General features: G+C 46.0%; 1 protein-coding gene across 1 annotated transcript in view; it reads left to right on the top strand.

Annotated features, from left to right (window-relative positions):
• Positions 1-21,060, top strand: part of LOC119160089 (uncharacterized) — a 45,196-nt gene that overhangs the window by 11,970 nt on the left and 12,166 nt on the right. The window contains exons 2-5 of the mRNA XM_075882025.1: positions 9,430-9,471; positions 10,174-10,274; positions 12,567-12,657; positions 14,346-14,504. Of these exons, the coding sequence (XP_075738140.1) occupies positions 9,430-9,471; positions 10,174-10,274; positions 12,567-12,657; positions 14,346-14,504 (393 nt within the window). The remainder of the gene's footprint in view (positions 1-9,429; positions 9,472-10,173; positions 10,275-12,566; positions 12,658-14,345; positions 14,505-21,060) is intronic.

The raw sequence follows: 21,060 nt of genomic DNA, 5'->3' as shown, positions 1-21,060 counted from the left end.
TTAGATGTGAAATACAGGTTGACAGCAAAAGTTCTTCCACTCCGGTTGACCTTTTGGAGGAAAAATATTTTTAGCACGACACATGCAAGCTATGCAAGTCTTCAACGCACGTTGTGGGGATGTCCAATATTCCCAAGATCAAATGGCGGTCTCTCCGGAAGATCTGCAGGCGCGCAAAACTCAGAGCTCACGGACTAACTTTGGGCCGTCCAGCGAGCCCTTGAGGCAGTGCGAGAGTAACAGCTTCGAGCAACCATCTAGGCGGCCCCAGGCCCGGGCGTTCTAATCGCCGGACATTTATTAAAGTTATTTCATCATCAAAGCAACACACGGGCTTTCCGCTAAAATATTTTTCCTTCAAGAAGCTATGAACCTACCATAGCCCAAGAAAATGTCTTGCGGAACTATTCCGATTAGCTGTTTTGTCTTCGAACGCTATAGAGTTCTACCTTATTGATTCGTGTAGTGACAAATCTCATGTCTAAGTAATTGGACGCCATAGACGCCTTCTCGCAGTCGTTAATGATGTAGCCGGCGGAGTCAACATGTATAATTCATTCGTAGAGAAAGAGCACACCAAAACGGGTAACACCATAGAAGAGGCGACGAGCGCCGGTAACATACAGACTGACTCCCCCCCGACATTCCATTCTCCTAGATGAAATGCCGTTGGATTTCTTGTCATGCATTTGCTGTACGTAAACTATTCTGCACGTACGCAAGCAAGCACTGGAGAGAACATTTTCCCATGGCTCTAAATTACAAGAACGCACCTTCTGATCACTAAACCTGTTGATGATATCTTGCATGCGACGTCATGAACGCACAACACGGCCCCAATGTGGCGTACTTATATGACGTCAGAGCAGTCTGATCACGTGGCTATTAGCCTGCTTCGCTGCTTCGGGAACGTGATTGGGCATGTGAGGTTAAATAGTGAAAGAAAAATTAACCAGCATGTGGTGTACTCATAAGTTATAACACTAGCATGATGGCGGCGTTGGCAGGTGGTGCACAAAGAGCCCGTGCCTCCCTCCTCCCCCTTTCCTCCCGAAAAATGCGTCTATCTGCGTCTCTGCAGTGGGACATCGCCAAGTTTCCGCGCGCACCACCCTGTTGGTGCTCCAACGAGACGTCAGTGAAGGCCGCCTATACGTACTGCAAATGACAGAAGCTTTTGGGACACGAGGTTTGAGAAAAAGGTGAACTCGTAATCCTCTATAATAAAGTGCTCCAGCATTACGTGTATACTAATGCGATTTACAGTTATTCGTCAGATTAAAAGGGCCGCGCATACAGGGACGAAATTCACATTTGTCGGTGATTCCGTGTTCTTTCGAAACCTTTGTCTAGGAGAGAACACATGTATGGCGACGCAACGAGCGTCCAACTCACATGCCTCGGTTGCGATGACCACTGCAACATATAACGCGAGAACGACGGCCGAAGTTCCAAACGCCACCGCAGAAAACTTTCTCATCGACCTGCGAAAAGGGGAAGGGAACCGTCGTCAACCACCCGGTGAACCCATTGATTAATATCAGGTTGCTGATAATCAGTTTGCCAAAAGTGGCACGGATAACTTACACTTTCGCTGAAGGAATATAAAACAAGAGAGAACATAATCGCACCCGGAGTTTCAATCTTCTTATGAACACTCCAAGGAAAAGGAATCATTTTGGCTCTGGTCAGTCGTGACTTACCAAACCTCCTTGGACTTATCAAGTATATGTCACTCCCTTTAGGGAGACAACTGAGCTCACTTAGAGTATAATGATACTCTCTTTAGAGAGTCGTGTGGCCCACGAGAGAGTTGGCGAGTCTCTTTAAAGGGAGTCATCGCATAAACGAGCAATATATATATATATATATATATATATATATATATATATATATATATATATATATATATATATATATATATATATATATATATATATATATATATATATATATATATATATATATATATATATATATATATATATATATATATATATATATATATATATAGCCTGGGTTGACCCGAGTGCGCTTACATCTTGAAGAGGTCCGTTCAGTTGTCTCTGAAAAAAACAGCAACGTAGGATATATGAATTCCTCATGTATTAACGAAACTATTGTTCCCGCCTTATCAAATTCTAGGCTTGTGTGAATATTCGTATGCTTCGAATATTCGAACGAATAATGCGGTATTCGAATTTGCTTCGACTCAAATACAAATTACTGAAAATTTCGAATTATTCGAGTCGGACGAATGAATTCATACTATTCCTAATTTAACGTCCAGTAAAAAATGGTTTCACTTTTGTGAACGCGTGCTAAACCGTCAAAACATCTATTTAGGTGTATTTTTGTTCGCACGTAACCTTTTGCTAAGGTGGTTTCACTACAGTAAAGTAATGCTGAGCCGTGAAAACACGTATTCAAAAACGTTCGCACTGCCGCAAAGTTTCACGTCAAGGTTAAACGAAGCTATTACCCTAACATCGATTTTTCTTTCAATTTAGAAGCTCGTTATATGGTTTTACTTATACGACATAAGTATAGCCAATTTCAAAACTTGACATATGTTACAGGCTATCACTTGCCTTCTACCGAAATTCAAATCCTGCTAACATTCAGAGCTATTTCCACTTCCTTTGATGCAAAAAAAAAAAAATAGGCATTTGCACAAGTCTTGTTTCGATTTTCTTTCTTAGTTGCGTACAGTCCACAGGCAACCTCTATTAGTGTCTTCCTTGTGGAAATACTCAACGCTCACCTGGGCTGGTTGTCTCTGTACTTCGCAGAGGCTCTTCCCCTGAAACAATAATGGGACTAAATGTTTCTTTCGAAGCGCCAGCGTAGATCCGTCTTGTTTCTTTGTTTCTTCCACAATAAGTGGCCTGTATTGCAACTACACTAAAAGTACGTGAGTGATGTGTTGATTTGTATGGTTGTATTGACAGTCAGTTTGGGAACCGAATCGAATGCGAGTAGAATAGTGATGTCACCGAATCGAATACGCATATATATAGAATACTGTTCGAATAGTTTTCTGTTTCATTAGTGCGGCAACCATTTTAAAAGCAGCCCTAGACTGGTAGGGTAGATATTCTCAAGACAGCGCAACGATTTTACAAATAAAACAATATTGGAAACAAACATTCACAAGTTATAACGAAGGAACATTACGATTGCTTTCGCTAACGAGACAAATCCGCATTTATTTAAATTGGGGCGAGCTTGCACTCAGCAGCAACTGGAAATTCCGTAATATTTCTCAAATGCAGGCTGAAATACAGCAGGGACTACTATATTCGATGTAGTACTTTGTCAACAGCTTTTAGATAAAGCTCGTTAATAAATATTTAGTAATGTTCGTGAGTCAATGTAGTTATGACAGTCATGGTGAAGATGATGCATCTGTGACAGTGGCGCTACGGCGACACCGAAGATTTAAGCAAAACCGCCTTGTTCTGTGAGCAATGGAGGGTGAATATACTTTTCTGAGTACATGGGTTGCAGGCATCTCGGTAAATTTGAAAATTGAAACAAGAGAAGTTGTCCCTCGCTGTTCTACCGTGTCGTTTTACCGAGACTTAGCTGATTACTAAAAGGTATTCGAAAAATGTTCAGTGTTTCGGAAATAGTGCACATTCTATTTGTATCGGTACTCGTTCTATTCAACTGTAGTACCAAATTTAATTGAAAACTTTTTGATTAGTTACTCGAAACTTTAAAATTTTGACACATCCCAACTAATTTGCGAATACGAATATTCGCCAGGAACGGTCACATTATGTAGTTGTAGTTGCGAAATGAAATTGGTTAGTTCTAAAATAATCACATTGTATACTACATTATCATTTACAGCTTGTGCAGCGTTGTTCGGGAGTATTATCTGCCTATCAACTTCACGACAGGTTGTCCAATGTTTGCCTGTGACGGTGATAGACTCGGAATCTGAAGCGCATACTTCGACGCGAGTCTTTGTGGCAGATGGTGCTGTCATTATTGTATTAGGTGAGAGGCGATGAAACATGCTAAATTTTAATCTGATTAGAGTATACAAATGTTGATGCTTTTATAATTATAACACCCAACATTATCTAGTGTGGCATCAATGTTTTTTTTATCGATTCGAAATTTGTTAGAATAACGTCGCTTGCCTTTTTTTTTCTTGCGTGGATAAATATATTTTCATGTTCGTTTCCCATTGATATTTTTCTGTTCTGTTCACCAGTTATGTACCTCACTGCCAAGATCTTGAAAAAAGATTGCAATGTCTATAAATAAAAAAAATGTTTACTGAGAGGTATTGTGTTCAGTCAAACTTTGATTGATATGAGGGGTTTAACGTCCCAAAACCACCCTGTGATTAAGGGAGACGTGGAGGGCTCCGGAAATTTCGACCACGTGAGGTTTTATAACGTGCACCCAAATTTGAGCACACGGGCCTACAACATTTCCGCCTCCATCGAAAAGGCAGCCGCCGCAGTCGGGATTAGATCCCGCTACCTGCGGGTCGGCAGCCGAGTACCTTAGCCACTAGACCACCGCGGCGGGGCTGTTCAGCGAAACTTTTATCTGTCGAAGTGACTCTGCGTGCTCTTTCATGTTGTATCTTGAATGCTTAAACTATTCGGTGTAACATTTCTTACAAGGTGTTTTAAACACAATATGCATTGTGTTTCTTCGTGCACAGTTGAGGCGTGGTGTTCGAAATGTATTCTAGAAATGATCGCAGTGTAGCATCCTCGTATGGAGAACACTACATTATAGAAATATGTCTAATTTAATGGCGATTGTTTTGTTTTGGGGCTAGATGTTCAATTTAACTATTCCAGTTTTCAAATATTTGCACACGCCTACACTCACGCAAAGTAGTTCTACAATGCCGCTTTGCGACATCGTCATCACCGCACACACACCTCGTAAACGACTGTTTTTTTTTCTTTATTACGATGGCAGTTATATGGACACTCCCGGCTGGATTTCGCCGTCGGCGTCATTCACTGTATATGTATACGTATCTATATATGTGAAAACGCAAGGAAGAAAAAAATCCAGAAAAAATACTCCCGCGCGCAGAATCGAACGTTGGACCTCCGCGACGTGAATGCGAGGCGTTATAACCCCTGAGCCACTGAGGAGTACCTCATTCAACGGTCAAACGGCAAGCCATTTATACCTGCCACTTACCGCTGTTGGCGGGCATCTCGGGAGGATGGAACTATCGGCGTGTTTTCAGCATTAAAAGCAACATGGCGCGATGAGCGCGCGGCGCCTCTCATCTCTCATGCGTACTTTGGCCCGCAGAGAGCACGCATCTCGGGAGGATGGAGCTATCGGCGTGTTTTCAGCATTAAAAGCAACATGGCGCGATGAGCGCGGCGCCTCTCATCTCTCATGCGTACTTTGGCCCGCAGAGAGCGCGCATCTTGGGAGGATGGAACTATCGGCGTGTTTTCAGCATTAAAAGCAACATGGCGCGATGAGCGCGCGGCGCCTCTCATCTCTCATGTGTACTTTGGCCCGCAGAGAGGAGGTAAGTGGACGATCTCTCGCACGCCCTTACATCCCGGTGAGGAGGATCATACGTCTTGGCTGGCGTTGGACTTGCACTGGAACGATTCTGTTGTAGCTACGGGGCGCGCAAAGGTAACTGCAGTCGTTACACAGCCTCCGTTTGCGAAAAGGGCGCGCTTTTCAGAAACAGCGAAGTAACAACTGAGACACTTATTTCCGTTCAAGTGTACCTGTGAGTACGTTTCGTGCGTCATCTCTGCGTGAGAAATGCGGGGCACGTTTCGATTTGCTTGCTGTTCTGCGCGTGGCCTTCCAATTTGTTGCTATCGCGTTCATTGCTTCGCTTTTGCGGCAAAGCTGTGATTTTTTTTCAGATGTGAACATGGCAGATACGTGTGGATGTTGATTGATTGATTGATTGATTGATTTGGGGGAGTTTAACGTCCCAAAACCACGATATGATTATGAGAGACGCCGTAGTGGAGGGCTCCGGAAATTTCGACCACCTTGGGTTCTTTAACGTGCACCCAAATCTGAGCGCACGGGCCTACAGCACTTCCGCTTCAATCGGAAATGCAACCGCCGCAGCCGGGATTCGATCCCGCAACCTGCGGGTACACACTTGGATCTTACATAAATACATAAGTAACGCCACACAAAGTACTCAAAACGTCATACGCACCTGATGTTGTCTGCATGGTGACGCCTACACCTTTTCTTGCTCCTTAATTCTTTCTCTTCCTTGTTCGCTTGGGCTCTCCTTGTTGCTGGCGGACGCCCACTACGGTGCATTCTCTATGAAACCGGTGGTTAACGTAAATGGAAACACTAGAACACAAACGTAGAGTAAGCTATAGCAAAAAAAAAACCTTTTTTAGAATGTTAGAAATAGAATACTGCATTGCGCATGTGTCAATCTGGTAATATACGGAAAAAATAAAAAAAATAATACGAGAGTAAAACATTTTGACATAAAAATGTCCTTAAAACGTGGTGAAAAATTACTGCTCCTTTTTTTTTTGCGGAAGAATCGATTCTAAATGGTTCATTAACCACGTATATTGTGTTACCCAGAAATTCGCAGACGGTCCCACAGACGTTCCTGTTTATTTTGTTCAATGAAGCAACCACAAAACCTATTTTGAGAATTTAGTGAATTTTCTCATTTTTTTATTAAAATTGCGGTAAGTACGGCTGACTGGACAAGTTGGTGCATGACAAAATGATATTTCTTCAGCGCAGCTCTATAAAATTGCGTTGCACTTTTATGCTTGATCTATGAACCGGTGGCAGCTTAGCAAGAAAAATTGATGTTCTTCCGGTTAGTCCAAGCTGGGACATAAAAGTGACGGCACCAAAGTTTAGCTTATTTAAATAATTAGCTGTGGCATACAGTATATCTGATAAATATTTCCAATCTAGCAGTGGGGTACGGTCATTTATTGTTCCGTGCAATATGCAAGTGAAAAAATTGAGTATTCGGTATTTTAACTTTTAATATGAACCTTCAAGTTGACGAAATTTACCAAACCTAGCCTAGTGATAATTATATACAACTTTTTTCAATGGCAAGAACGCAGGTGGTATTAGAGACAAAGCCTTCGGCTTCCAGAAATAAGGACACCAGCCATCTTGAATAGAGAAACGACTATTTCTCGTTCACTGCGAATTCTCTCCCTGAAGTAGGGAGATACGAAACGATCACCTCTTCAATTTTTCTATTGTTCTCTTTATCTAAAAATTACCTACAAGTTTACGCCGAACTAGAAGAAATGGGACTCTTATCATCACCATTTCATTATGAAAACAAAGTCATCCTGTGGTTTTTTCACATTTGTTGACGCTATTTCTTTTTAGTTTTTCCTCTTTTTTATGTCTCTCATTGTACTACCGGCCCACTAAAGGGGCCCTGCAACACATTTTAATCATTGTCAGAAAACGTTTCCGATCGGTAGTAGATGCTCCCGAAAACACGCGAGTTACATGTTATAGCGCAGCAAGTGGCCTGGAATTCAAAATAAATTCTCAGTCAGCTGAAAATTTATTTCTCTTCTCTCTCTAAATGACGAAAGACGCTAAAAATCACTCGTAGAATGCCTTCTATCAGCCATTGGCTGATTTGAACATGGCGCGCTCGGTTGTCACAGGGTGGCGATCGCTGCGGGAGGACTTGTCCACGCCTGCATGCGCGATCACGCTGAAAAGGTCGCGTATTGGGGGGAAAAATGAAAAAAAAAGTGCAGCGCAAATACAATCAATTATGTGTTCAATACGGCTGCAAATAGTGTATTGCGGCACATCATTGCAAGACGTGTCCCCTTTGAAGTTTATTCCATCATACAGGTAGAAGGCGATCAGTCCGTTTCTGAAGTCAGCACACGTTATATCTTTAAACAATCATCTCGACTGCTCAATTGCGAATGGAGCTGCCTCACAGATGTAGATGATTTCATGAAGGAACAGAACTTATCGTTTTATAGAAGACATGACGAAGAAATAAACAAATTACATTAACAAATGCACCATTAATAATCTGAAAAAAAAAAAACGCTGCTCAGTATACCCTTACAGAAAATATACTTATTTGTTTATTGAGATCCAGCTCAGTTGAGTTATTAATTATGTGTATCTATAGTTGATGGCTGAATGAGAGAAATGCCTGAGAATAAAACGTTTTTTTTTTCACAGTCACAGTTAAGCGTTTTGTTTCGTTTACGAGGAATAATGAATGGAACAATGTTGCACAAAATCGTGGAAATCGCATCTTACTGGCTCGATTTTTTTTCGCCCTAAAGTTGAGATGAGATTCGTGACAAGCGCTAAAAAAAAGAAAAAAAAAACTCGATTCTCTCCAAGCATCTGTTGGTCGAATGAAACGAAAAAAGAGAGAAAAAAGTGGGACAATCGTTTGTTTGGTTCATGTGCTCGCGTTTAAACGGCACGCGGAAATTTGAAGTATACAGTAAGAGTTGCCCTTACATACCTCGGTTAGGACATCCAAGTGCCGCGCATCGCTTGATTGATGTGTACAAATTCGCAGGAGTCAACCTATTTCTACTGACGATCGATAAATGTCTGCATCCTCGAAGAACAACAATGTGGCACACATTTATATGACTACCGATTCAAAGATGGCTTCTTGGATGTCACGTACACGCATCGAAGACCCCGAGGGGGAACAAGTATACACAAAACAGTTTAGTGCAAAAATGACGACGAAGCACGTGGGCTCGTTCACCAATCGGAACAGCAAAAACTAACTACGTCACAGCTTCCGCGACATACCCAAACCCGCAATATAGCTCCACTCGTGGCACTTCAGCTAGGACTTGAAACGCGGTCTGCTCTAACTTAGCGCGGTATGTATTCCTTGGTGCGGGGGAACAACAATTAAGTGCATTAACTTCCATGTATGTTGGCATTGAGGGTTTAGTTCATCGTTAACCTTTACGAATGTATTTCTTGTAATATCAAGCTCCTAACGGAAGTACACGTACGAGAATTCGCAAAGTATTAGATAACTGGGCACCATATGCCAATTAAATACGTTCAAAAGTCGGTGCGAAAGACTTTCCCTATACACCAAATGAAAAAAAAAGCGATAAAAAAGAAAAGGATATGTCGTAATACGCGACTTTTTTACTTCGAGTGAGCCTTCAATTCAGCCGAAAGTCAGTGCGTGTCTCATTCCTTACTTTTATGCTATATAGTTCTTCGTGTGTTTCATGCACGCATTTGAAGTTGCATAAGAGGTTCCTAAACCAAGCCAAATAAGCGAATGAATCGACAAAAACCGCGCATTATTCTGGCGTTTCCGATAGCAATGTACATCTAGAAAGCAAAGTGGGAAAAAAAAAGAACTATCGGCGGAATAATTCTCGCGTGATCTCACTTCCTTGCTATTTCTTGCCACAGATGAACACCACCCAAAAAGTGCTGAAGGTCTCGTTCATACCAGTGAGTACATAAAGATGTCTTTACGAATATGCACAGTACTACAAGAAACTAAATATATCTGCACAGATGCACATGCAGCATGCCGCGCTATTCTATAGGTATGGAGGGTCGCGCTGCACGGGTGCATGTAAATTTTGAGGTGGGAACGTGTATCGCTCTTGCCCTTTCGCTTCCATTGCCCACGCTTTTTAGAGAAGCAACTGACAAGATGAACCATCGCGAGAGTTCAATATTAAACGCGCTCTCAAAAGCCTGTATTCGACGCCGAGGTATGAAACCGAAGTCTTAAAATCGATTACCGTCCACCTCATTTGCCGATCGCAATGCTCCCTTACTATATATAGTCCATGTGCTCTATTCCTTAGCAATATTCCACGGTAAATTAAAAAGTAATCAGAGCCATACCGTATGCTGGCCCTCGTAAGCCGTCACTGAAGTGACTGGACTGCTAGTCGATGAATTAAGTCAGCGTACTTTGTTATGAAGGGCTATCGCAGTACCCTATCAGTCTGCTTGAACGACAACCACTACGAACGATTCTGCTGATAAGGCTACTACTGCGTATATAGTTCGAACTAGCTTAAAGAAACGTGTTGTTCCACAGCCATCATCGTGGTTGCGATCATTGCGCCAAGAGTGCTGGAAATGTACGCATGCGTAGTGCTTGTGTTGAAGTGATGTGAGGATGGACCGTGGTCGCAGTGGCCTCCGTATTTGACCATCGCATACCGCGGCGACAAGCTGGTGGTGGGCGGACCCATGGGTCAAGTGCTGGACGCCCTCACGAACAGCTTGAACATGACGTGAGTTGCGTTACTTCAATTCCTGCAATTTTTATTCATTGAAAGCGATAGATAGTGGACCAGACCCAGGTTGTAGAAAGGGCAATGAATGACTAGCATTTGGCGGCCTCTAGCCAAGGTTGGAGACAACACACCCGCTGTTGAAACAGTAATCGTTTATTTATTTATTTCTATCTCAGAAGAAAACATCGCGTTTATGTTACAAGAGGAGCTGCTTTGAGCTTCAATAAAAGCACAAGTTCAGGGAAATGTGGAGGTTTGAAGTAATCAGGAACCGTCGTAATCAGGAACCGTCGAACAAAAAACATCGCTTTGGGTGAACGTTTCAACAAGAGGTTTTCTATTCCTCGTGGACAAGAGTATCTGCCAGTACCCCGCCAAAAAACAAATTGTCTTGTCGGAACGTTGGCTCAAAGGGAGCTCCGAGGAATCAAGCAAAGAGAGGAAACACGAGCTTCCCTTCTAGTTCATGCCTTGACTCTGTTCTGCACAAGTGACACTGCGGTATAAACTGTATGACGCTATCGATGTATTGTCTAAATTAATAACACCCATGGCCCAGCGGTGGTGCCAGAATTTTTTCACAGGGGGCACCCACGACAAGTGAGTTAGTTCCTCCAGGAATGCAGGAAGGCGGGTAACTCGGGTTAAGGGGGGGGGGGGGGGGGAGTCAGGTGAGATTTGAGGGCGGGCTCCAGCCCCCCTTTCCTCCTCGCTGGCGCCGCCCCGGCCAGAGCCGAAGCCAGAAATTTTTTTTACGGGTGGTGCAAGCGTGTACAACGGCTATCAGTATCTCTCGAAAAGCTGCAGCATGACGAAAATTCGGGGAATGTCAGAACCCCCTCAACTTCCCCCTAGCTACGGCCCTGGTAACACATTCTGGAAAAGTGCGGGAGTGGGCAACACGGAAATGGCCGCAGTTGAGCAGAAGATGAACGCATTAACCGGAACCGAACGTTGACTTATCACCGTTCATGCTTTTCAGCCGTATGGAGTCGTTGTTTAACAGCAAGCTGAAAGCATTTCTAGGATAGCAGTAATAGAGGAAAACGAAAAAAAAAAAGCAGGCTCTAAGCAACTGTCTGAGGGGCAAATAAAAAATAGGGAAGGAGGCATTTCATGATAACTCAAGGGGAAGCGCTTTACTGCTTGAAGTGACATCTGCTGCCTTAGGGCACGTATAAAGTGAGATTCAGTAAAGAAGAAGAAAATCCCAGCACATCCACGGAGTAAATGAAGACGAGTGGTGCGAAGCGATCACTTCAGGCGCTTGTACGCGGATTCGCGCGCCACCTCGAGACCCGCTTGTCTACCACCGCTTCGCGAGCTCTCAGTTCGGGATCCGCTTGACTTCGTGCATGTCTCGCAGCCGTTGCGAAAGCCCTTGACGGCGAGCGCGCCCTGCAGCCGCTTTTAGACTTCAGCTTTCCGAGCCCTTCGCTCCGCCGCCTTGTCATCGTCGCTCAATGCGAGGCGCACAAGCGCAGTGACTGCAGGCGAAATGAGAAGCGCGCCAAGAGCGAACGCACGCAAGAGCACGAACGTACAGCACGCGTCTCCAACGCATCGGAGTGGAGAGTGGCCCCAGCGCCATCTAATGAGCAATTCGAGTACTTGCGGAGCGTAGAATGCCCCGATGCGCGCGCCCCCGCTAGCGGAGCGTGCGGGCATCAAGGCACCCTAGCGGAGCGAGTGCCGCAATGCCATCTAGTGAGCACTCCGAGTACTAGCGGGGGGCTACGACGTGACGCGGGACAGACCTGCACCTTGAGAAACTTCGCCCTTAAAATTTCCTTGCTGAAAGGAAGCTGAGGAAACGACGGAGTAGGTTCTGATTGAACGTGCAGATATCCACCCAAGTGTATTCTGGGGTGCCAATCTACATGTGGCCTTGGGTTTTAGGGATAACAATGGAAAGGTGAACATTCTCGTGATGTAGATGAGCAAAAGACAGAAAATTAATGGCAGAAAAGTAGTGAGAAAGGACAAAAAATAAAATAGTAGGGAAGATAAGGTCACTCGACCGCAATAGGCAGTGAATTTTTGTTCCTTAGTAAGATTGATTTAACCGAAGTAGACAAGGCACGAGGTGAACTATAAAAAAAGGTTGTTGTTGTTGTTGTTGTTGTTGTTGTTGTTGTTTGTTTGTTTGTTTGTTTTGGACGAGCCTGGTGGCACACATGTCACTGCCCCGTTCGGAAGGTGCCGCTCATAGCATCCATCAATCTATCCATCCATCCGTTCATTTTGAAGTGAGCGACAGACAAGTGACACGTTCTTCGTTTGGAGCAGGTTTGAAGCAACTCTTCCTTCTGATGGACAAGTAGGAATCCGGCTCCCAAACGGTTCTTGGACAGGGGTCGTCGGCAGCATTCAGAGAAGAGTAAGATGGGAGATCGGTCTCTTTCACATGATAAGACGAAGTTTTTAATGAGCATCTAACACTAATCTCTTCAACACAAATAAAAAAAAGTAAAATAAGTGTTCCGGCATACTACGTCATATCGAAAAAGAAATGTGTACTAGATAGGCAAGGCGTTTGCCATATTTCAATACTTGATCCATTCCTGCTTCAGATGTCGATGACCCACTATAGTATAGTTTAATGGTTCAGTGCTTTACACTTCATGCTGTTCCGAAGTTGCGGGGCCGAATCCATGGTCGCGGCCGTCGCGTTTTGATATGCTACAGGCTTGTGTACTCAGATTTAAGCGTTTGTTATCTGCGGATGGTCGAAACTGACTTTGTTATTAAATTTAGGTGCACGTGAAAAAACCTCAGCTATAGTCGTAATTTGCCGTGCCCTCCACTACGGCGTCTGTCATAGTGACAGGTAGGTCTTGTCGCATAAAACTATTATTATTATTATTATTATTATTATTATTATTATTATTATTATTATTATTATTATTATTATTATTATTATTATTATTATTATTATTATTATTATTATTATTATTATTATTATTATTATAGGTTGAGTGAGAGACGAACTAAATCTCTTGGGTTGTATGGTCCTATTATGATTCTCAGGAACGTCGTAGTGAAGAAGTTCGTAGCGATTTTAAATACCCGGGAATTCTATATGCGTTTCATCGCCACCAAGACGAGGTAGCTGCGGTCTGTAACGGAACCCCCGTCCCCGAACTTTGCATTGAATTTTTTTAGCCGCCAAGTTTGTACGGCGAGTGTGACGTAGCGAGTGCATAACTTCTAAATAAGAGTGAGAATATTTTGGGAAGAAATTATCCGCAGCTGGAAACATCCTCACGCCTTCGTAAACGTGCTACGGAAGCACATTCACTTTACTCAAAGAAGTAGAGACAGTGTGAAGACCTAAATCATCCGGTGAAAATAACGCAATTTCGTTAATGAAATATTTTATCTTTTTCAAGAATTTCATGCAAGTGCCATTCTATGTTAAACTCTGACAGTCGTCCCGCGGGTATGTACTCGTGTAGTCGATCAACCTCATGGGTCACGCGTTATAGAGAAAAAAACAAGTCATGGAGAGCTGAATGTGTCAATATCATGAGTGTATCGAACACGTTCGGGTTGATAAGCGGAAAGCTGATAAATTTAGCCTTTATACTACCACAACGCCAAAACGGCGTTCAACGGAGCTTGTAGGTTCAGAGCTCACACAAGAAGTCGGCAGCGACATGCTTGTCTGACTTCTCCTTGTCCCTTGTTTTCAGTTCCGCTTCTCGAACATTACCATGACCCTTCATATCCCTTCCGGTCTAGCCACGCTTCCGATGAGCAGGCTCAATATTACTTTAATTGCATTCTTATTAGACAGATCAGTCATCCTCCTCGCAATAACCTCGTACCGCAGTTTAGTCTAGTAAATGAAGTTGTTATCAGGTAATTACAAAAAATAGAAACTTGGTTTCACACCTGCCAGGTGCATATTATAAATATGGCGAGCACTGTCCGTCTCTTGTTGAAACAGAATGCCCGTATTTCAGATACAGGTCAATGAACCTCTTTTATCTTCTGATGATGCTTAATCCTTTGATAACTAATGAACATCCTAACCTTATACTTCAATTGCTCCTACGCTTACAGGAAGTGGACATGACCATCACGGCCGTAATTCAGTCTCACAGCCGCATGACGGTCGGCCAGTACGGTCCTCCCATCTTGTACGCTCAGTTCGGCATTCTCTCCGGCACTGGAGCGAGCACGTCCAACGTATTCGGATACATACTCACCTTCGACTGGAAGGTGAGCGCCCGTGTTGCTCACACATGTTCGCGACGCGTTAAATTGCGTTTTTATTGCAAGCTTGTAAGCCGCGGGTCCAGCCTTCATCAGAATTCTGATGAAGACTAGACGCGTGGCCGAAACGTCGAATTAAATTGCGTCGCACGCGTGTCTATATATATATATATATATATATATATATATATATATATTGTAACGCGGACTGAAAGAGCGAAGAAGAAGAAGAGATCGGACGCGCTCGAGCGATGGTGATTCGGCAGTGACGGTAGAGCGCTGACATTTTTCATTGTAAATAAACCCATCACATTCGTAACAGCTTTGGTGGAGGTGCTGGGTGAATGTGGTGATGCAGGTGGGCGTGGCCCCGACTTGCCTCCCAAGCACCAGTGGGTAATGGGATGAGCACTTCGGCCTGAACGTTGGGGTCCAGCACAACCGCCTCTCTAGCCACCTGGATGCCCGGGGGTGGAGTCGCTGCATCTGCCTGGCATCCGCCACCATTCTCCGCAGACAAACAGGATCCCACTCCCCGGCCATTGCCATCGAGGCCAGCTGGGGGTGCTGCTGCTGCGTCCCTCGTGCCCTGTGCCAAGAGGGCACCGGAGGCCCTTTGTTCTGCGCACACGAAGACCCCATCCAGTCCCGCTGGCGAAGGCAGTCCCTCAGTTGGTGAAGGAGGTACGGCGGCAGCTGCTGCGGCTGCGGCAACGGCGACAGCAGCACCTTCTGCAAGCCCCGCAGCTGCTCGCTGGGCTTCCGTCATGCATGCGCTGCAGGGCCAGCGCCTCTTGCTGCCTTTGCATGTACAGGGAGTGCTGGTACATGCACCGCCTCTGCATCTCTTGCATTCTCTGCTGAGTATGCCAGAGCCTGGTGTGAGATGGGTTCATGCGGACAAATACGGCAGCCGAGAAAGGCGCAATCTCGAAGTGTGCAGACGGCATGGTGAAGAACGCCTGGTACGGTGAGCTTGGTTGTCCCAACCCCATGTTCAGGCCAGGGCTCGCATTCAGGGGCGGGGGAGGAGGAGGAGGATTTGGTGGAGCCAGGTAGGTGACGTGAAAGCTTGTCGATGCTGGGTAAACATGAGTGTGACCCAGCAGACTGTGGAACTGGAGAGATTCTTCTACAAAGTACGTTGCCCGCTGCAATAGTTGACGATTTTCCGACTCTGCCCATCGATGCTCTTTCGTTGTCTAAAGATGTGACGATCCCTGGTTGGACAGCAGTGTTTGTACCCGTATGCTCTTCTCATGTCCGCTCAGGACCCTGCACTGGACTTGTGGAGCCTGATCATGCAAACGGCATCAATAAGAATGTGCTGGTCCCACGGTCTGTCCTTACAGCCATCGACGGACATGCTTGCTTGTGGGCGCTCAACGCAGCCTCAGAGCCTGTTGTTCTACCAGCCGGATTCAAACTGGGAACGTTCGAGGAGCAGGCCACAATTGACGTCAGAATGGTCTCAGAGTCTCCAACCATCAGTCAGACTGCGCCCAACTACTCAGCCGAGATTAAACGTATGATCAATAAGTCGTTGCCTTCTTCCGAGCAGAATCTCCTTGAGGAGGTACTTACACGCTACGCGGGAGTCTTTGATTTCGCTCAAAACAAGCGTTGTTCCATGTTGCCCGAATCCCGTATGCACCACCGCATCAACACGGGAGATGCTACACCGATACGCCAGAAACCCTATCGCGTATCCCCGTCAGAGAGGCAAGTGATCGCCGATCAGGTCAACGACATGCTGCAGAAAGGCGTTATTCAAGAGTAAAGCAGTCCCTGGGCAGCTTCTTTTATATTGGTAAAAAAGAAAGACAACTCTTGGCGATTTTGTGTAGACTACCGCCGTCTCAACGCCGTCACAAAGAAAGACGTGTATCCGCTACCACGCATCGACGATGCTGTTGATTGTCTGCACTCGGCCGCATACCTTTCGTCCGTCGACCTAAGGTCTGGATACTGGCAAATACCAATGCATCCGTCTGACAAAGAGAAGACTGCTTTTGTCACGCCTGATGGATTATTTGAATTCAACGTTATGCCGTTTGGCTTATGCAATGCCCCAGCTACCTTCGAGCGATTCATGGACTCCATCCTTCGCGGTCTCAAATGGGAGATATGTATGTGTTATCTCGATGATGCAATTATTTTTGGCAAGACATTCCACGAGCACAACCATCGGCTTAGCGTTGTTCTAGATTGCGTCAAACAAGCTGGTCTCGTTTTAAACGCAAAGAAGTGTCATTTTGGTGAGCGTCAAGCCCTTGTGCTTGGATATCTAGTCGACAGGGACGGTATACGACCAGACCCGCACAAAATCAGTGCTGTCCGAGACTTCAAGCAACCGACGTCTTTGAAGGATCTCCGTAGCTTCGTGGGCCTGTGTTCTTATTTTCGTTGGTTTATCAAAGACTTCGCCCAGCTTGCTCATCCCCTGACAGAGTTGCTCCGCAAAAACACCCCATTCCGATGGACCATTGAGTGTGAGGCTGCTTTCGAGCAGCTGAAGTATTTGCTTACTTCCGGGCCCCTCTTGCGCCATTTCGACCCGGAGGCACTCACGGAACTGCATACAGGTGCTAGTGGTATCGGTGTTGGTGCCGTGCTAGTTCAATATCACGACAGCCGGCAGCACGTCGTGGCGTATGCAAGTCGTACTTTGACTAAGGCGGAGAGGATTTATACGGTCACCGAACTGGAATGTCTTGCAGTTGTTTTCGCCGTCCAAAAGTTCAGACCTTATTTGTACGGCCGGCAGTTCAAGATCGTCACAGATCATCATTCGCTTTGTTGGCTTGTCGGACTATGTGACCCAGCTGGTCGGTTGGCTCGCTGGGCCTTACGGCTTCAAGAATATAATTATTCTGTGACCTACAAGAGCGGTCGATGTCACGCAGATGCCGACTGCTTATCTCGTCTTCCATCTCCGACTGTGGATGCTGATGATGATGATTTCGACAACTACCTGGCCGCAACCTCATCCAACTTCCCAAATTTGGACGTCTTCCGTCACGAGCAACAGCGTGACCCTTCGCTGAAACCAATGATTGATGTGGCTCGTAGCTCTAAACGCGCCAAGCCATTCGTGATTCATGACGCCCTACTATATCGCAAGAATTACTCCAGCCATGGTTCCACACTACTCCTCTTCGTGCCAGAATGCCTGCGTCTTGCGGTATTCCAAGCCATGCACGATGACATCACGTCTGGGCACCTTGGATTTGCCCGAACGCTTCACCGTATCCGACAAAGTTTTTACTGGCCTCGACTCTGGAAGACCACCAAGCACTACGTCGCAAGTTGTGATGTCTGTCAACGCCACAAACAACCTACCACACCATCGGCCGGCCCACTGCAGCCGGTTAAGCCACCGACATCACCATTCGAAAAAGTCGGCATAGATTTACTGGGCCCTTTTCCCAAGTCTACCACCGGCCGCCGCTGGATTATTGTGTGCGTAGATTAGCTGACGCGGTATACTGAAACGATGGCGGTTGCTTCAGCCACATCATCTGATGTGTCATGGTTTCTTCTACACTCGATCATACTTCGTCACGGGGCCCCTCGTGTGGTGATAAGTGATCGCGGCCGACAGTTTACCGCTGACGTTGTCGAAGAGTTGCTACGGCTTTGTGGGTGTCAGTATCGCCATTCCACGCCATACCACCCTCAGACCAACGGCCTCACTGAGCGCACCAATCGTATCATCATCAACATGCTTTCAATGTACGTCGCAGCGGATCACAAGAACTGGGATGCCGTATTACCTTTTGTTACATACGCCTTTAATACCGCGAAACACGAAGTCACAGGTTATACGCCTTTCTTTCTTCTCTATGCTCGTCATCCCCAAAGTTTCCTTGACACCATACTTCCATTTTCGACGAACGAAAACGCCAGTGTCGCGCAGACTTTGTGTAGCGCCGAAGAAGCTCGTCGACTTGCTCGGCTCCGAACTCTTTCCGCCCACGCTCGCGCGAAAGACCGTTACGACGCAAAACACCCGCCCGTGACTTTCGCTACAGGTGATTTGGTCTGGCTGTGGACGCCCGTTCGAAAGAAGGGACTTTGCCAGAAGTTTCTTTTTAAGTACTCAGGACCATTCGTCATTACTAAGTGCTTAAGTGACATCACTTACGCTGTTGCGAAAGTGACAGCTCAGAACCGGCGTTCGCGCAAGACGCAAATTGTGCACATTGCCCGATTGAAGCCCTACAACAACCGATCGCTTCTACTCGCTCGGTGAGCTTCGTCTGGCTCGGAGGGAAATGTAACGCGGACTGAAAGAGCGAGAAAGAAGAAGAGATCGGACGCGCTCGAGCGATGGTGATTCGGCAGTGACGGTAGAGCGCTGACATTTTTCATTGTAAATAAACCCATCACATCCGTAACAGCAATATATATATATATATATATATATATATATATATATATATATATATATATATATATATATATATATATATATATATATATATATATATATATATATATATATATATATATATATATATATATATTGTGGGCATTTAGTATACCAATCCTCTTCATCTGTACATTATCATCATTATCATGTATTGCTTATGCATCCTCATCGTTGTCACGTATCATCATCATCTTGGTTCGTGCATCTCCGCTGTCGGCTGCCGGTTCCTCGGGCCTAATAAAGGTCTTCCAAACCAAGACTTCATACGTGGTGGAGCGTGCTGTCAGATCCCTCGTCATCCTCTCGACCACTCTACCCCCTGGAGCTACGTTCAGGTCGCCGCTTGGGCCAGGTGTCCGGAAATATGTCGCACCAAGAAGAGGTCAGTGCTGCAACCGTTCCCACTCCGCCACCGCGTGCCGCGCCTTTTCACGTCATTAACAGCCCCCAGCGTGAGCCCCATCCCTTCGCCGGTATGCACGGGGAAGATGTGGACGAATGGCTGGACGATTTCGAACGTGTCGGCGCTGCTAACCGGTGGGATAACACCTACAAACTCGCTTACGTGTCATTCTACCTCACGGGTGTCGCGAAGACGTGGTTCCTCAACCACTACATCGACATCCCCGACTGGTCCGCCTTCAAAGATCAGCTTCGGCATGTCTTTGGCACACCGACTGTTCGTTCGGCTCTCGCAAAGAAAGCTCTCGCGGCTCGGAAACAGCACATCGGCGAGTCGTATACATCCTACATCGAGGATGTCCTTTCACTTTGCCGCCGGGTTGAAACCCCAATGACAGAGTCAGACAAGGTACGCCAGCTTCTTAAAGGGATTGCACCCGTCGCATTCAATGCCCTTGCAATCCAGAATCCAGCTACTGTTGCTGACGTTGCGACAACCTGTCAGCGCCTCGAAGAACTCGAGTCTATGCGCCTACAACCGGACAGTGACGCGGCCCGTATTACGGCAGATCCAAACCTACGAGACACAATAAGGGTGATTATACGCGAAGAATTAGAATCAATGGGATTCACACTACCTTCAGTGTGTCCCATGCAGTCTTCTTCAACGTCATTGCGGGATGTCATCAGGGAGGAGCTCACGTCCATGACCCACATGGCCCACCTGCAGCCCACTGTCGCTCGTACTCTCCCGTCGTTCTCGCATGCCGTCGCCGCACCATCAGGCACCGTCAGCTCGACGCCGCCGCCACCAACGTACGCGTCGGTTGCTGCCGCACCTCCCAGAAGCTTTCCCACGAGCTTTCCATCACCACCGCCTGAGCCATCATCTGTCCCTCTTACTGCTCTCTCTCCCGGTGCATCTAACACAAGCTACTACCCTTCTTATCGACCGACTCGCCCTACGTGCTATTATTGTGGCTATCGTGGTCACATTTCACGCTTTTGCCGCAAGCGCCAGCAAGATGAGCGCCGAGGGTACGACATACGCGAACGAGACTATACCGCAGGAGCCTTGTACCAGGGCCGTCGTTATTCGTCACCGCCGCGCCGGTCTCCATCTCCGCCAGCATCCGGTGAACTGCGCAGTAGTCATCGATCAACCACACGCCGTTCACCATCGCCCTACCGTCGCTCCTCTTCTCCTCTTCAGCCTGCTTCCCTCGCTTCTGATCGGCGTCCGGAAAACTGAGCGATGCAGTTTTTGGAGGACAAACTGCATTCCAACACAGTACTCCAATTCCTCCAGCGCGCCCTTACAATATGATTGCAGTCTCAGTTGAGGGAGTGGACGTTGATGCTTTGGTGGAGACTGAGGCTGGGTTTTCTATTATTCGTGCTGATTTGTGTACCCGTCTTCGAAAAGTCACGACGCCTTATGATGGACCAACACTGGTTACAGCCCAGGGAACAATGATTCGCCCTTCCGCTCTCTGTACTGCCCGTGTGCTAATCGACGACATTCTTCATTATATACAATTCGCTGTGCTATCCCCGTGCTTCCACGAACTCATTTTAGGCTGGGACTTTCTTTCATCTGCTTCCGCGGCTATTTGTTGTGCACAACGTGTCGTCCATCTTACTGACACAGACCACTTGCTTAGTGACGAAACCGACAGGCCACTTCGACTCGTCGCTGCTGTAGACATCGAGCTACCCCCAAAC

This window comes from Rhipicephalus microplus, chromosome 2 (assembly GCF_043290135.1).
Source record: "Rhipicephalus microplus isolate Deutch F79 chromosome 2, USDA_Rmic, whole genome shotgun sequence".
Taxonomy (NCBI): domain Eukaryota; kingdom Metazoa; phylum Arthropoda; class Arachnida; order Ixodida; family Ixodidae; genus Rhipicephalus; species Rhipicephalus microplus.
The sequence above is the reverse complement of the archived record's forward strand: the minus strand, read 5'-3'. Positions and strand labels throughout refer to the sequence as shown.